The 16,163-nt window shown below is 36.3% G+C and overlaps 1 protein-coding gene and 1 pseudogene across 1 annotated transcript in view; both read left to right on the forward strand.

The window, feature by feature from the left end:
• Positions 1-16,163, forward strand: part of LOC122749084 (sodium channel protein type 9 subunit alpha-like) — a 126,865-nt gene that overhangs the window by 94,518 nt on the left and 16,184 nt on the right. Inside the window, exons 20-24 of the mRNA XM_043995259.1 lie at positions 7,640-7,744; positions 8,379-8,660; positions 11,297-11,350; positions 12,703-12,837; positions 15,984-16,088. Of these exons, the coding sequence (XP_043851194.1) occupies positions 7,640-7,744; positions 8,379-8,660; positions 11,297-11,350; positions 12,703-12,837; positions 15,984-16,088 (681 nt within the window). The remainder of the gene's footprint in view (positions 1-7,639; positions 7,745-8,378; positions 8,661-11,296; positions 11,351-12,702; positions 12,838-15,983; positions 16,089-16,163) is intronic.
• Positions 198-7,022, forward strand: LOC122746155 (annotated as a pseudogene).

The raw sequence follows: 16,163 nt of genomic DNA on the forward strand, positions 1-16,163 counted from the left end.
ACATAATTAAACATAACCAAAGTAAATAAATATAAAATGAATTTGGAAGGGAAACGCACTGGTCATTGAGGCAATCAGGAAAAGTTACATGTTGAATGTGTTTCTTGATTGGACTTTTGAAATGAACAAATGTGAAGTAGGAATGTATTATAGGCCTGAGAGATGACCAGTGCAAAGACACAAAGGTAGCAAATAGAATGTCATGTATCACGAGCAAAAAAGCTGGTTTATCTAGACCACAAAGTATAAGAAAGGGAATAATGTATAATAAGGTTGAAAAAATAGTATGGGGCCTTGTTTTGGTGGTCAGCAAAGTTTAACAATGTATGTTATATTTATTTTAGAGGCAATAGAGAACCATCCTAATTTATTGAATAAATAGGTGAGTGATGTAGTCAAGCCTATAGTTGAGGGGGAAAAAGATTTTTGCAGCTATGTGGATGACGGATTGGATAGCAGAGAGGCTTGAGGCAGGAAGATTAATTAAGATTTTATCACAATATGTCCAGGTAAAAAAACTCCCTCATTGGGCCTGAACTAGGGTTATGGTCATGTGAAAAGAAAAATAAAGGACAGATAGAAGATATGTTTTAGAGATTAAAAGAAGATTTGTCAACTAATTGGATATGTTGGATAAGGCTGTGGTTTCAAAACTGGATGATTAGAAGAAGGGTGGTGACCCCAACAGAAATAAGGAATTGTAGGAGATGGGTGGGGTTGGGGATGGAGAGAATAAGTTCTGTTTGGAATGTCTGTGGGACATCCAGTTTGAAATATCCAATAAGTATCTAGCACTCTGAAGAAAAATTAGGGATCAGTATACAAATTTTGTGGTCACCTGCATAGAGCTTAAAATTAAACTTATAGTTGCTTCTAAGGTTACCAAGTTGGAGAGTTTAGAAAATGAATAAAAATTAGTCCTGAACAGAGCCTTAGAGTACTCCAACAGTATATGATATGGAAAGAGCAAACAGAAAAGAAGGGTGAAAAGTAGTTGTCAGACAGGTAGGAAGATGTCTGAAAGAGAACACTACTACATAAAGAGAGAGACAGAGACAAAGAGACAGACAGTGACAGAGAAAGACAGAAAGAGACAGAGAGAGAGAAAGAGACAGAGAGAGAATGTCCAGGAAGAGAGGTTAGTTAACACTGTCAACAGCTGAGGAAGGATTAATAAGAATGGCAATTGAGAAAAGGCCAAGAAATTTGGCAAGGCATATATTATTGGTAATTTGGAGAGAACACGTTCAGTTGAAAGATGAAATCTAAAGGCAGATCACAGAATTGACAAGTGTGAGGAAGAATAGGTAGTGTATGTAGACAGTCTCCCAACACCACCAATTTTTTTCCCCATGGAATTTGATTGTGAAAAGGAAGAGAATTAGGATAATGGCTCAAAGGAATGGCAGGATCTAGTGATCTTATTTCATTTTATTTTGCTTTGTTTAACATGGGGGAGGATTGGAATCAATAGAGGGGAAAAGACTGACAGTATTCTGGAAAAGATGAAAAGATGTGATCAAGGATACAGAAAGGGGGCTTGACGTTGGGGAGGAAAAGGATCACTTTGTCAGAGACTGTATAGAATAAAGTAGGAAATAATGTGAAGAGATGGTGACATGCAGAGAAGAGAAGAGAGAACTTGTGGAAATGTTTGTTGTTTTCTCAGTAAGATAATATTTGAGGCCATTAGCTGAAAGGGAGAGGCAAGTGGTAATGTTGGTGTTTATGGAGAAAAGAGATGTAAAGTTTTAGAACACACAAAAGTGGATACAGGGCTCCAAATATGCTCTGACCAAAGCATAGGAAAGTGGTGCTATACTCTCCACAGACTGGTTCTGGGCCTTTCATTTGAAGTAAAGCAGGTTAACATTAACATTAGCTATTTTGGCTTTCCCATGTCAGACTCCTATCTACCTTTCAGCCCAAAAGTCTGCCCTAAACTTTCTCACACAAACTGCTACCTCCCCTATCCTCCATTGAGTGTGTAATCTTCCCAACCTAGAGCTGTAGGCTTTGATATTTAGTTCCAATAAATTTTATTTCATTGATTTGGCCTATCATCCAAGATGGTCAAGACCTTTTAAGAACCTCACTCTGTTGTAAAATGAATTACCTCTCTGCTCTCCCCTCTAGTTTTTATTAGATCAGTGAAATTATTGTCTTTTTCCAGTTACTTCTTCATTATTACCACACTAAAGAGGAATGGGGGAGTAGTGAACAGGAATGGTCAAGGATGCAGGAGTCTAGCTTCTTCTGGTCACAGTTTTACTCTAGCTTGTTATGGGACTTTAACATCTTCCTCATCAGCAAAATGAGATCATGGGATTTGTGACCTTTAAGATAGCAAATGAAACATTTCTGAGAGCTTACTATATGCCAGGCACTGTGATAAATGCTATGGTAGAAGAAAAGCAATCAAGATTCCCTTGTCTTCACAGTAGTTACATTATAATGGGAGTAGACATCACATAAAAGTGAGTTAGAGAGGGTTTGGCATGGCTAGAGATGCCCTGGAAGAATTGGAATACCTATGATAAAATAAGATAGAGCCTCAACAAACTTATTGGGGAAGTTAGGTAGCGTAGTGAGTAGAATGCCAGTCTTGGAGGCAGAAGGACTTGAGTTCAAATCTGGCCTTAGACACTTACTAGCTGTGTGACTTGGAACGAGTCACTCAACACTCTTTTCTTCAGTTTCCTCATCTGTAAAATGAGCTGGGGAAGAAAATGCCAGACCACTCCAGTAACTTTGCCAACAAAACTTCAAAAGGGGTCAGGAAAAGTTGGATATGACCGAAAAACAACTAAACAGCAAAAATAAACAAAAACCAGGCCTATTAAAGCCCAGGGTGTTTCCAGATGTGGACTCCAATCCTATGATGAGTAGGAAATAGTGATGATTGTTCAAGGGGAGACTGTGTGGCTTGAGATTTCTGGGAAGTGCTGTGAAGGATGAAAGTAGAAATGAGACTAGTCTGGAGACTCTAGAATTTTAAAAACTTCACCCTTAACCAGTTGTTAACAGCTAGGGACATGCCTTATTTATCAAATCCTGAGAAAATCATAATTCATGAGGTTGGGATTTACATTGGGAATTTGCTCTATCCATCCAGGCTATGCTAATCTAATGTGTGCTACTGATCTCATGATCTTCTGTATCCTTCAGGTTTTAATTCCAGAAATCGATTGATTTCTCATGCCATGAGAATATCCTTTACTCCAAATACAAACATGCTCAGGTCATAGTATTTTGTGTATTATTCCTTTCCTTTCTATCTGCACTACCATTCCCTAAGGGCAGGTAGGCAGTACAGTAGCTAGAGCACTGGCCCTGAAATTGGGAGGATCTGAGTTCAAATCTAACTTCAGATACTTACTAGTAGTGTGACTTCAGATAAGTCATTTAACCCCAATTGCTTTAAACATCTGGGGCTATCTCCAGTTGTCCTGATAATATATCTTTCCAGAGGAAAAAGTAAGCCTGGTGACTTTGCACAGCTCTTCCTAACTTAAAATCCAACTCATTGCAAGTCTTGACATCTGTCATGGTATTCTTTGAGAATGAAGGACAAACAACAACCTTTCCTTTAAGTTAAATTCTCATCACCTAAAGCATGAAGTATTACGTTATCTTTGGAACTGATCTTCTTACCTTCAGTCTTCCCCCCACACCTTGTTATCCTTCACAAAACATTCTTCCCTTATATGTTATTGGCATATATAATTCCCCTTCAAAAAAATATTCAGTGTGTTACCACAGGAAATATGTACACTCTAACCTTTCATTCTTCTTCCCAAAACTTCCTTATACTGACCTCTCCAGACTTATCTATTATTAATTTTATTCTCTCATCAAACTGGTCTACTCACCGTTGTCCCAACACACCACATACATTTCAGCCCCTTTCTTTTCTTTTCTTTTCTTTTCTTTTCTTTTTGCGGGGCAATGGGGGTTAAGTGACTTGCCCAGGGTCACACAGCTAGTAAGTGTCATGTATCTGAGGCCGGATTTGAACTCAGGTACTCCTGAATCCAGGGCCGGTGCTTTATCCACTGCACCACCTAGCTACCCCAATTTTATTTTTTTACATTATTCCTCATGATTGAAATCACTTCCCTCATTAGTCTTTTTATCCAAGTCCTGTCTTTCTTTCAGGCCCCATTCAAGTCCCACTTCTTTCTAGAAACATTTCCATTGTACTCCAAACCTCAGTGTTTTCTCTCTTCACTGAGCACCTATGACATTTATCTATACAACTCATTTGACACATACCATGTGCTACTTCTCTTATCATTTAAGCTATTATTTATACTCTGTGCCTCTCTTTTCAACTAGGTTTTGAGCTCATTAAAAACCAGCACTAGTTCTTTCTATTCTTATAGCCTAGCAAAGTGACTATTACAAAGATAGTACTCAGTAAACAGATTTTCTTGTGGAAAAGAAATATATCTTGTTTGGAATTCCATTGTGTATCAATTTTAGCTTCACTTATCTAAAAATACCCATGGGGCAGCAAGGTGGCACAGTGGATAGAGCACTGGCCCTGGAGTCAGGAGAACCTGAGTTCAAATCCAGCCTCAGACACTTAACACTTACTAGCTGTATGACCCTGGGCAAGTCACTTAACCCCCATTGCCTCACCAAAAAAACAAACAAACAAAGAAACAAACAAAAGATATCTTTTAGGGGCAGCTACCAATACCAGCAGCATTGCCAGAGTCTAGAGGAGATTCGGGAACCCCACTATTCAGCTCTTCTTTATGACTTCATCACTAGCTGCCAGCCCCACTTGTCACTGGGTAGGTCAAAGTATTTTCTTCACTATATGGAGCTCTCTGCAAAGGACCTATTTGAACAAACTATTAAAACATGGCATAGAGACATACCATACCTAGGAATATTAAAAAGGCATATATACATATACATACATGCATATATATACATATACATATACATATACACACATATACATATAAATACACACATACATATATGCATATATACACAAGGCATAAAATTGGAACTTAAGGGGAACCCAAATGAAAATCCTAAAAATAAAGAAGCAGAAAGGAAATTCAAACAAATAGTTGAGGCATATAAGGCATTATCAGACTTTTTTTTTAATGAGACATCTATGACAAATATGGGAAGGATGCATTAAATGGCAGAGGTGGAGATGGAAGTCATTTTGATAATGCATTTGAATATGGCTTCACTTTCCAGAACCCAGATGATGTGTTCAGGGAATTTTTTGGTGGAAGGGACCCATTTTCATTTGGCTTCTCTGAAAATCCATTTGAGAACATTTTTTGGAAGTTAAAGAATTCCTAGAAATGGAAGCAGAAGCGTAGGGCCCTTTTTTCTCTTTTAGTAGATTTCTAGGTTTAGAAAGTAGATTTTCTTCATTTGATACAGAATTTACTTCATTTTGGTTCAGTGGGGAAACTTGATTCTATTCTACATTATTTGATGATAGTGATATGTGTAATTCAAATTCATATTAATTATAACTAAAATAGTTAATGGCAGAAACATCAGAAAAGAGAGTAGAAGAAAGATAGAGGCTGATTAAAATGGCCTGGGAAAGTCTCTGACAATAAATTGTATAGAAGGTGAAGAAGTCTTAGCAGAGGAGTACAACTGTAGAGGACAGAATGTCCTGCCTTTCAGATCATCCAGTGCTCATTCTCAGAAGATGAATCAGCCTCTAGATTTATGCCTCAAAATATTTCTGAGGAGAAAGAGTAGAATGAATCTTGAGTCACTAGTGGCTGCGAGTTCCCATTTTCTTGGCAGGACACAAAGAAGATGGCAAGAGGAAGAAACATACAGAAAGAAGAGCAGAAGTAACTAAAGGGAACAGACTTGTCAGAAGCACTAGTTCTTTTTCATCATCTGGTTATATAACATTTAAACACATCTGTGTGTGTGTGTGTGTGTGTGTGTTGTTTTGGTTGTTTACATTATTAGGTAGAATACCGTTTTAATATTGTACTAAAATTTCACTATCACAGTTCTTAGTGAGACTGTGTTGTTCAGTTGTTTCAGTCACGTCCAACTCTTTATGAAACTGAGGCAGCCAGGGTTAAGTGATTTGCCCAGGGTCACACAGTTATTAAGTATCTAGGGATGGATTTGAACTCATGAAGATGAATCTTTCTGACTCCAGACTTGGCAGTCCACTGTAGCACCTAGTTACCCAGTAAGGATACTATAATATTATTAGTTATACATTGAATCATAAAGAAGGTACTTTCTCTTACTTTGAAGATAGCCAGGCCTGAGCCTAGATGTTTCTAAGCCTGCCAAGTCAACAGTAAATCACCACAGAGGTGAACTTATTCCTCATGTCTCTTATTACTTTAATTTTAAATCTTTCCAAACCATCCAAATTCTGTTCCTTTTTTGTGGGGGAGGGGAGAGATGGTGCATAATCTCTTTTTCATTTTATTGTATTTGTGAGATTCTTTTTCAGTGTATGCACAGGAATCTGTCCAATTATTATTGTTCCAGTTATCTTATGGCTCTTCTCATGTTCGGATATGATGAGGGGGAAAGAATAGCTGGTTTAAGGCAACATCCACTATCCTGAGTGACTAGGCTGACCTGAATTTCAGTTTTCAAACATTCCCTTTATTTATTTTAAATTGAATCTGGCAGGATTACATAGCAACTTCCTGTAATTATTTCATTAGTATGAACTGACTGTACCTTAACCTTTTTTATTATTTGAGCACTAACTAGAATTGCCTTAACTTGCAACCTACGTACTACTTGGCAATGAGTTCCTCTTTCCCCCTTAACACCTGGGTCTCTGGGTCACACTGGATTGTGCTTTTCTGTCTTAGAGATGTAGTCCTTGTGAAAGTTTTGACATTACTAGAAGGGAAAAGAAAGCCAACAGCTTCTACCTAGTGGGGCCAAAGGCTGAGGTATCTTTGGGAATATGCAGCACACCAACATTCTATAACCACGCACTGAGTTTTGGAAACCAGAATACAAATATAGCCTCTGATTGAATGAAGTGATTGTTAAAACCATGCTTAAAGACCTTTTATCAAGAGGAGGGGGTAGGAGAGGGAGGGAAAGTAAATTTAGAACACTGGGGTAGCTTAGTATTTATGCTTATCATAAAAATGCAACCTTAATAAACATTAAGTACTTCATAATAAGGATATTATAGGTACATCATTTGGGATACATAAAGATTGAGCAAAGCCCTTCTGTCAGTCACCTGATAAGTTGTTTGTGCTATTATCAGTATTTAAAAAATAAAAGTAATTCTCATTTTAAAACAGTACTGATCACAATACTGGAAATGCCACTATTACTGTAAGTTTTAAGGCCTTGAGCTTGTGTAACTGTAAATGGTAATCAAAATCAATGTAAAAAAACCCATTGGGTCTATTTAGGCCAATAAACTATATTTCTCATTATTGTTATTTCCTTTCATTGTTATCCATGTATCTTCTCTCAAATATGTTAGAAATGCACGTTCTTATAAGCTGTTATTCTCTTGCATTATTTCCTGATGCAATCTAATTATTTCCTTAACATCCTTTAATATGTTTCTTTTTCATATGATAGAAGGCTTCGAGATGATAATAGTGAAATATTTGTCTGTGTTTCCACACAGGTCTCTTTGGTTAGTCTGGTAGCCAATTATCTGGGATACTCAAAACTTGCTGCTCTAAAATCCCTCCGGATGCTAAGAATTTTATCTGTATATGAAGAAGTAAGGGTAAGAAACATAAAATTTTCTACTAACCTATCCCTGGAAACAAATTAATATAAACTATGTGGATGGTAGGACTTTCTAGAAATGCTGAACTCTATTCTTATGTATTCTCAAAACTGACAGATTCCCATTCCATTGCATAAACTCATGCATACTCTTAAAATACTAGTTTTTTATCACTTAGATTTCATATCTTTATATCTCATAACATACACATGTTTAGTATAGACAAAAGACAGGTGCTTACAATTGAGGGGGTATATGAAAGTTTCAGAAGAAATTCTACTTTTTCTATTTGATACATGAATTGAGAACTGTGATTTTAATGGTAAAGAGAACTCCCTGATGAGGAAATTCACTCTACTACCACTGCTTGATACCTCCTTTACAACTTTGTTATTAAAATGATATAGATATATAAATATATACATATATATGTATGTGTGTGTGTGTATATATATATATATATACATATATATATACATATACACACACACACACACACACATATTTGGTGTTCCTAAGTCTTATAATATGATTTTTAGGATACTGATAGTTCATATTGATCACAGGATAAAAGTAGTTAATGTTTCGATCATATAAATCTGATGACCTATTATTTCTTTTTTTTTTCTAGGTGGTTTTGCCTATTTTTTTAAAAGCAGTTCCATCCATCCTAAAAGCACTTATGGTCTGCCTTATGTGTTGGCTATTTTTTAGCCTACTGGGAGTAAACTTGTTTGCTGGAAAGTTCTTCAAATGTGTCAACACTACAAGTGGTGAAAGACTTTCTAGATCTGTTGTAGCCAATGCTTCCGATTGTGAGATGCTCATCAACAGTGGGGGAGATGTGCAATGGAAAAATGCAAAAGCAAATTTTGACAATGTTGGAAATGGTTACCTTTCTCTCCTTCAATTAGTAAGTGGCTCTTATTTCTACACACAATCGTGTATGTATGTATTGTCCAAAATTCATGGAGGAATAGAAATCAGGATTTTATTTTTTCAGTGTATAGCTATGAGTTTAGAATGAAATATAAAAATTGAAATATGTTTTTAAAAAACATTTCACCAGGTCTTAAGGGGAATATGGGGGGAAATGAAGGTTAGATGATGATGGAGTTTGGTAAAGTCTCACCTAATTGAATGGAAATATCCAAGGTGTGTTTTTAATGGACCCATTCAAGAAGTATTCTAGTAGGTAGAATGGGTTGGGGAGGAGTGTATTTTCTGTTTCTTTTTTCTTTTTCTGTTTGATCCTATCATTTCATCAGTCTTTATGTGGAAGCATCTTCATTCCATCAGTACAAATGAGCAATTCCTCCATAACCTAAAGTCTTAGAGAGTTGCCTGGAGTACTGAGAGTTTGATTGACTTATATAAGTCATATAGCCAATACATATCACATATAAAACTTGAAACCAGGTTTTCCTGACTCAGAGGCCAGGTTTCTATGCATTCAAAAATGCCACCAGAAATCCTTCCAGATGTAGATTAGAACAATAAATTGCATGACTACTGGATAGAGGAAGATCTAGAATAACAGCCCATATGTATATAAAAGTCCTAGAGATTGACTGACTGCAACCTCAAAATTAACCAATAATATGACATAAATATTAAGAAAAAAGTTCATACAACATTAGACTGCATTATTGGCAATGTCCTCTTCAAAAGTTATGACTAGTTCTGGCTGGCTTGTCAGGAAACATTTGGAATACTGTGTTGAACCCTGAATGTCCTATTACAAGAAGGATATTGACAAATAAGAATGCATTCAGAGAAGAATAAGGAGTGTTGAACAATTTCAAGTGAAGAAAAATTATAAAAATTTGATACAAACGCTGTCCCCTATATGCCTCATAGGACCATACATATTTTTATTGCTCTTTTTGAATGGGATGTTCTTTTTAATATCTTTGGGATTTTAGAACTGTCCCAAACAGGAACTAGTGGCTGGTGTAGGGATTAGGGGGACATGAGAAAAAGTACAAAGCATTTGTTATCTAACACAATGAGGTGATAGTAAGTGTAAGCAAGGGTCTATGTATGTTAAACTGTGGACTGGCTCCCTCAAGTTCACCACAAACACATATTTTTCATCCCTAGTGTTCTAGGAGAAAGAGCTGGAGTTGGGGTATTAGAGAGAGTGTAAAGAATATAGGACATTTAAAATGTCACAATTCTATTTTCATTTTTATTTAACCAATTGTTTTATAGCTTATTTATATAGAAATATTCTAAATACTGAAAGAAGAATCATGCTTCTATTCAGTGCCACAGTTAATGACCAATGTGGTGAGACCAACCATATAACCTAATTCTAGGGGTTCTTAACCTAATTTCTTTGGCAAGTTATATGGACCTCTTCTCAGAATAATGTTTCTAAATACATAAACATAAATATGTAGTACTACAAATTGAATTGTTCCAGATAGGTAGATAGGTAGAAGATTATAGATAGATACATAAATAGGGATAGGTAGGTTTGGATAAATGTGGCTTTTAGAGGACACAGCCTCTAAAAACTGTGATGAAGGTGTAATTGGGGAATTTCAACAATCAGCAAAGTGGAGGGCTGAGGCATTATAGGCTTAATGTGTTTTTCAAAAAAATAAGTTAAAGGGACAGGACCTTGATATATTTTGTATAGGATGCTACTGGGTAAGGAACCTCCCTCTGCCAATTCAGGTCAGCACCTCCTCTACTATTGAATGGAGCGCTAGTATGCTAAGTAGCTTGACCAGAGTCAGCAGCCAGGATATGCCAAAGGCAGGATTTGAACCTAGTTCTTCCTGGTTCTGAAGATGACTCTCTGTGTATTCCTCCAGGCTTTCTTTTTTCCCCCTGAGATCAACTAGTCATGCTGCTTGCCACCTATATGGAAGATTAGTCCTGGTGGTGCAGTTGGAATAGAAGTCTTTAGTCTCTTTTAAAGAATTATCAGTTAAAGGTTGTTTTGTATTTATTGTTTTCTTGCTTACAAGACCAATCTGCTAGCTGAGGAAGAGGAGGAGGAATAGGAAGAGTAGGAGGAGTAGGAAGGGGAGGAGTAGGAAGGGGAGGAGGAGGAGGAGGATAATAACACACACATCTATTGCTTTAATACTTTCAGGGAATTCCTTACACAAAACTGTCAGATAGGTGGTGCCTAAAATGTCCATTTTACAGATGAAAAAAAATGGGAACTCTGAGAAGTGAAATAATTTGCCCTCAGTCACATAGCTCATAATTGTCAAATTGTCATATTTAGATAGTAGTTGTTGACCAAAAATAGGATGTGGAATTTGATTCCAATATACAGTGTCCCACAAGTCTCAGTATAGTCTTAGGTTTAGAATTAGTTGACTAGCCAAATATGATATTTTGAAGGAGAAAAAGCATTAAAACTAGATATTTCCATTATGTTAAAGCAATATTTTGAAATATGACAAGATTTACTCATTAATGATTATTCAACAAAGAGCGTTAAGATCTCCTACACTAAGCTCAGCATCTCTCTTGTTCTCAACTGCCATGTCTAGAAGCAAAATTTAATTAATGTACTATTTGCAGGCCACCTTTCAAGGATGGTTGGATATCATGTATGCAGCTGTTGATGCAGTTGATGTAAGTATGGGATAATGTATTACTTAATAATAACTATTTATGTTTAAATTTAGCTAAGCTTTTTATAAAACCTCATCTTACAGAAACTGAGGCTCAAGAAGGGGAATTTTTGGCTCAAAGTTATACAGTCGTGAGATAGTAGAGTCAGGGAACAAACCTGGATTTTCAGATAAAAAAAAATAAGTTCTCTTACTACAACAGCATGCTGCTGCCACCAGCACCATCCCACATAATCAATACATTAAGAAGCATTTATTATGCACTTACTATGTGGGAGGCACTGTACTAATACTAGGGATACAAATACAAACAGAAAGAAATCCCTCAAGGAACTTCTAACAGGGAAGACAACATGTCAAAGGGAATTGTTAAGGGGGAAATTGAAGATACCTAGTAAGTAGGCATGGTGGTAGATGAAGTCCTGTGGTAATGAGTCAACAGGGCAGCCTGAAGAGAAATTAGGTTGGGATTGGCCTTGGCTTCCTCCTTAAAATGAAGGTTCTGGAAGGAACCACTTTCAGAGAGGACACAGGAGCATAAGGTACTTCCGGTGTGAGAAGAAGTTCACAGGTAGAGTAAGATTCCAGGGTAGATAGGTTTCATTGACATGGTAGAAAAAGTCCTGTAAAGAGTCAACAGTGTAATGCAGAGAGGAGAAACCCTGGATACAGGCAAAAAAAAATAGCTCATAATAATCTTATACTTTAATATGTCCAACATATCAACACTTAATATCAACCCTTCAAAGGAGGAAGCATAAGTTTTATCTCAGTTTTGAAGATAAGGAAACTAAGACTTTGAGAGATTGGATCACTTGCCCATGGTTAAAGAGTGAAGCTTTGTCAGTCAGGATTCAAATATCATCTCCTAACTCCAAGTCCACTTTCTTCTAAGATGTGTTCTAATTCCTCTATGTGGGCCATCTTTAACTGAATTTCTACAGCTTTCAAAAATAATTCTTCCAATTAAATGAAAAGGTGCTAAGATTCATGAATCTGTAAAATAAGTAGAATTTGTTTCACAACAACTGATAGGAACTATAGCTTCAAATGTTTGTTTTCTGAATGAATGGCACCTCTTTCTCCTTATAGGTGGAGTTAATATCATTTGCAAAATCTGTGGATTTTTATTTTCAGATTATCTTTGGTTCCACCCCATGGGTTTATTTGTTGACTGACATAATGTAAGAATGAATATTTTATGCCTAAGTAATAAACTTTTAAAACAAAATTAAAGGCAGAAAAATATTCACACTTCTTGCTAAGAATAATAAATCTTATTAAATTGAAGTCCTCAATCAATACTGATGTATTCCTAATGTTTGCTGGGTTTTCTTTTCTTTCTTTGTTTAGGAAGAAAGTCAGCCTGAGTATGAGAGCAATCTCTACATATATCTTTACTTTGTCAACTTTATTATCTTCGGGTTATTCTTCCCCTTGGTCTTTTTCATTAGTGTTGTTATTAATCACTTCAAACAGCAAATTAAGATAAGTATTCCAAATATTTGATTATTCAATACAGTTGTATTATATCAAATTTTATTTTATTTTATTTATTTATTTTGGTGAGACAATTGGAGTTAATGACTTGCCCAGGGTCACACAGCTAGTAAGTGTTAACTGTCTGAGGCCGGATTCGAACTCAGGTACTCCTGACTCCAGGGCCGGTGCTCTATCCACTGCACCACCTAGCTGCCCCTCAAATGTTATTAAGAAACAATTCTGTGCTAAGGTGCAGTACTAGATATTAGGGACACACTAACCCATACCTATACCCACCCACATACATACATACATTTCTATTCCAAAAACCTTATATAAGGGAACTAGAAGGAGAATGTGTGGTAGGGGAGGGGGTGGCAAAAAACACATTTACATGGATAACTATAATCTGGACTGGAACTAAAGAGAATTCTAAACAAAGTGCTCAAGGAAGATTTGAGCAGAGAGAGAACACCTTCAGTTAGGAAAACCAATCCAAAAATCATTCAACAAGCAATTATTAAGCCTTTATTTTGTGCTAGACACTATGATAAGCTCTGGGAATAAAAAGATGCAAAATTAATAGTCCCTAACCTCAAATGACTTAAATTTTAATGGCAGAGATAACATTTGGAGCTATACATGTGTACATGATAAAAATAAAATGGACAGAAGGGAATCATGGGGTGGGATACTAGCAGCTGGGAAGGACCAGAAAAGACTTTCATGGGGAAATAGAGATTCCAAGAGGCAAAAGTAAGGAGATAGGAGGTGGAGAATTGTGTGCACAAAACAAGTAGGAGGCCAGCATAGCTAAATTATGCTATTCAAGGAGATGAATGTACGTAAAGGGGAAGAAAAGGGAATAAGCATTTATATAGTACCTACTATTTGCCAAGTACTACTCTAAATACTTTTACAAATATTATCTCATTTGAACCTCAGATCAACCCTGAGAGGTAAATGTTATTATTGACCCCATTTTATAGTTGAGGAAGCTAGGACAAACAAAGCTTAGTGACTTGGCCAGGGTCACACAGCTAGTAAATGTTTAAGGCCAGATTTAATCTTAGATCTTCCTAATTGCAAGTTCAACATTCTATCCTCTGTGCCACCAGTTGCCAGTCAAAAAAGAATGATTGGAAAGATAGGAAGTAAACAGGTTTTGAAGAGATTTCCATGTCAGAGAAAGTTATATATTAGTGTATAGATAAAAGAGAGTCAATGGAATTTATTGAACAAGGAGGTGACATGATCAGACTTGTGCTTTGGTAGGTCTGAGAAGTATAGATTGGAGTTAGAAGAGAGTTAGGGCAAGGGGAAAAATAGGAGGTCATGGCTATCATCTAGGGAAGAGGTAGAGATGGCCTTAACTAGGCAAAAGTGCAAAAAACCATTATGGATCTAGACAAAATATTTGGCAACAGATTTTATATGTGAGGTGAGTGTGAGTATGGATAAGATAATACTGAGATTGCAGACCTGAAATATGAGAAGGTTGGTGATTCCCCAATAGTACTAGGGAATTTTTAGCAAAGTGGTAGATTTGAAGGTTGAGGAACATAATGAACTCTGTTAAGAACACTGTTTGAGATACAGGATATCTAGCTGGAAATGTGGGACTGAAAACCAGAGAAAAATTCATAGAGTAACTTATACCTGAACTGAGCCTTGAAAGAAGAAAAAAATTCTGAAAAGTGAGATGAGGGGGGCTTTGAAGAATGTATATTCTTCTTCCTCCTTTTAAAAATTGGGGAAAGGGGGTCAGCTAGGTGGTGCAGTGAGGAGGACCTGAGTTCAAATCCAGCCTCAGACACTTGACATTTACCAGCTGTGTGACCCTAGGCAAGTCACTTAACCCTCATTGCCCTGCTCCCCCCCCAAAAAAAAATGTTGGGGAAACATTTGCCTATTTCCAGTGTGATGACATCTTTCCCTTTGTGATTTCTCAAAAGATAATTAATCCTAGCTCAACAATCTCATCCACAAAGTCTTTCCATATTCTGGGATGTAGTTTATCCAGTTCTAGTGACATGTACACACTGAAAGCAACTAGTTGATTATCTCTTGCCACATTCTGCCAATCTTGGATTTGAATTTCCTGTTATTTTTTCTTTTTTGTTCTATATTTTCTTTCTCGAGATCAATGTCTTTGGTAAAGATAACAGAAGCAGCATATATAATAGTTCTGCAATCTCTCTATGGTCTAATAACAGTCTTTTTCTATCCCTAAGTGTTGTAGTGCTAAACTTTTTAAAATAATTTTCTTCTCCTTGGAAGAGCTAATAATTCCATTTTTGTTGTTCTTTATACCCAAAGAAGCTTTGGACATATTGAGCTTTATTATTCCTAATATGACTTTCTCAGAACCATTTAAAAAGTATTCATCTCCTATTGCTTTCATTTGTTTTCATCCTCCATACATGTCTTTAAAATCAAAGTTAGTTTGGTGTGTTCATTGGACATTCAGACTAATCTCTGTATATAGTTCTATAACCATCTGCACATAGCTTTCTTGCCTCTTTGGAATGATTTCATCTTTGAGAGCAAGAGCCTCATGAGATGACTTCCCTTGTAGGATTAGAGGTTGTGGGATTCTGTATCTTTTTTCTGAATTATTTGATACTCTTATGAAATATTGAGTTGACATTAGTTACCAACTCATAGACTACTGACTGTATCTGAATTGAGGAATATATGTATACATATGGTTCCAAAGAATGCTGGAAATAGAAATGGTAAACCACTCCAGTATCTTTGTGAAGAAAGCCCTAAATGGGGTCATGAAGAGTCAGATACAACTGAAAATAACTAAATAAAAATGTAGAATGCTCAGAAAGGCGCCAATCGTGGAAAGTAAAGAATGTGGCTTAATCATACCTAGGTTAACCACCCACCAGGTGATGAATCCATCTATCATTCCTTACATATGCACTCTGGGCAATTTATGTACATCTATGTATAGAAATATAGATTATGTGAAAATACATAAGTCTCTTAAGTCAGGTTTTTATTTCATGCTATAGGGGTGAGGTCCATTTTAAAGGCACCAAATTCTCTAAAACTATGGTTCCAAAAATTGGTATTAATTGATTGGGGGAAATTGAAAGAAGAAATATGATTTTAATAGTTTTCTTTCTTTATTTTTTTACATTGGTGGCATAGGTATCTTCATGACAGAGAATCAGAAGAAATACTACAATTCAATAAAAAAGTCGAGGCATAGGAAACCCCAAAAGCTAATACCTCGGCCAGGGGTAAGCAAAATAACTACCTCTCATCCAGATTGTCAGAAAGTTGTTATTACATCCTCTAAAAGCTTTTTTTTTTTC

This window comes from Dromiciops gliroides, chromosome 3 (genome assembly GCF_019393635.1).
Source record: "Dromiciops gliroides isolate mDroGli1 chromosome 3, mDroGli1.pri, whole genome shotgun sequence".
NCBI classification, from domain to species: Eukaryota; Metazoa; Chordata; class Mammalia; order Microbiotheria; family Microbiotheriidae; genus Dromiciops; species Dromiciops gliroides.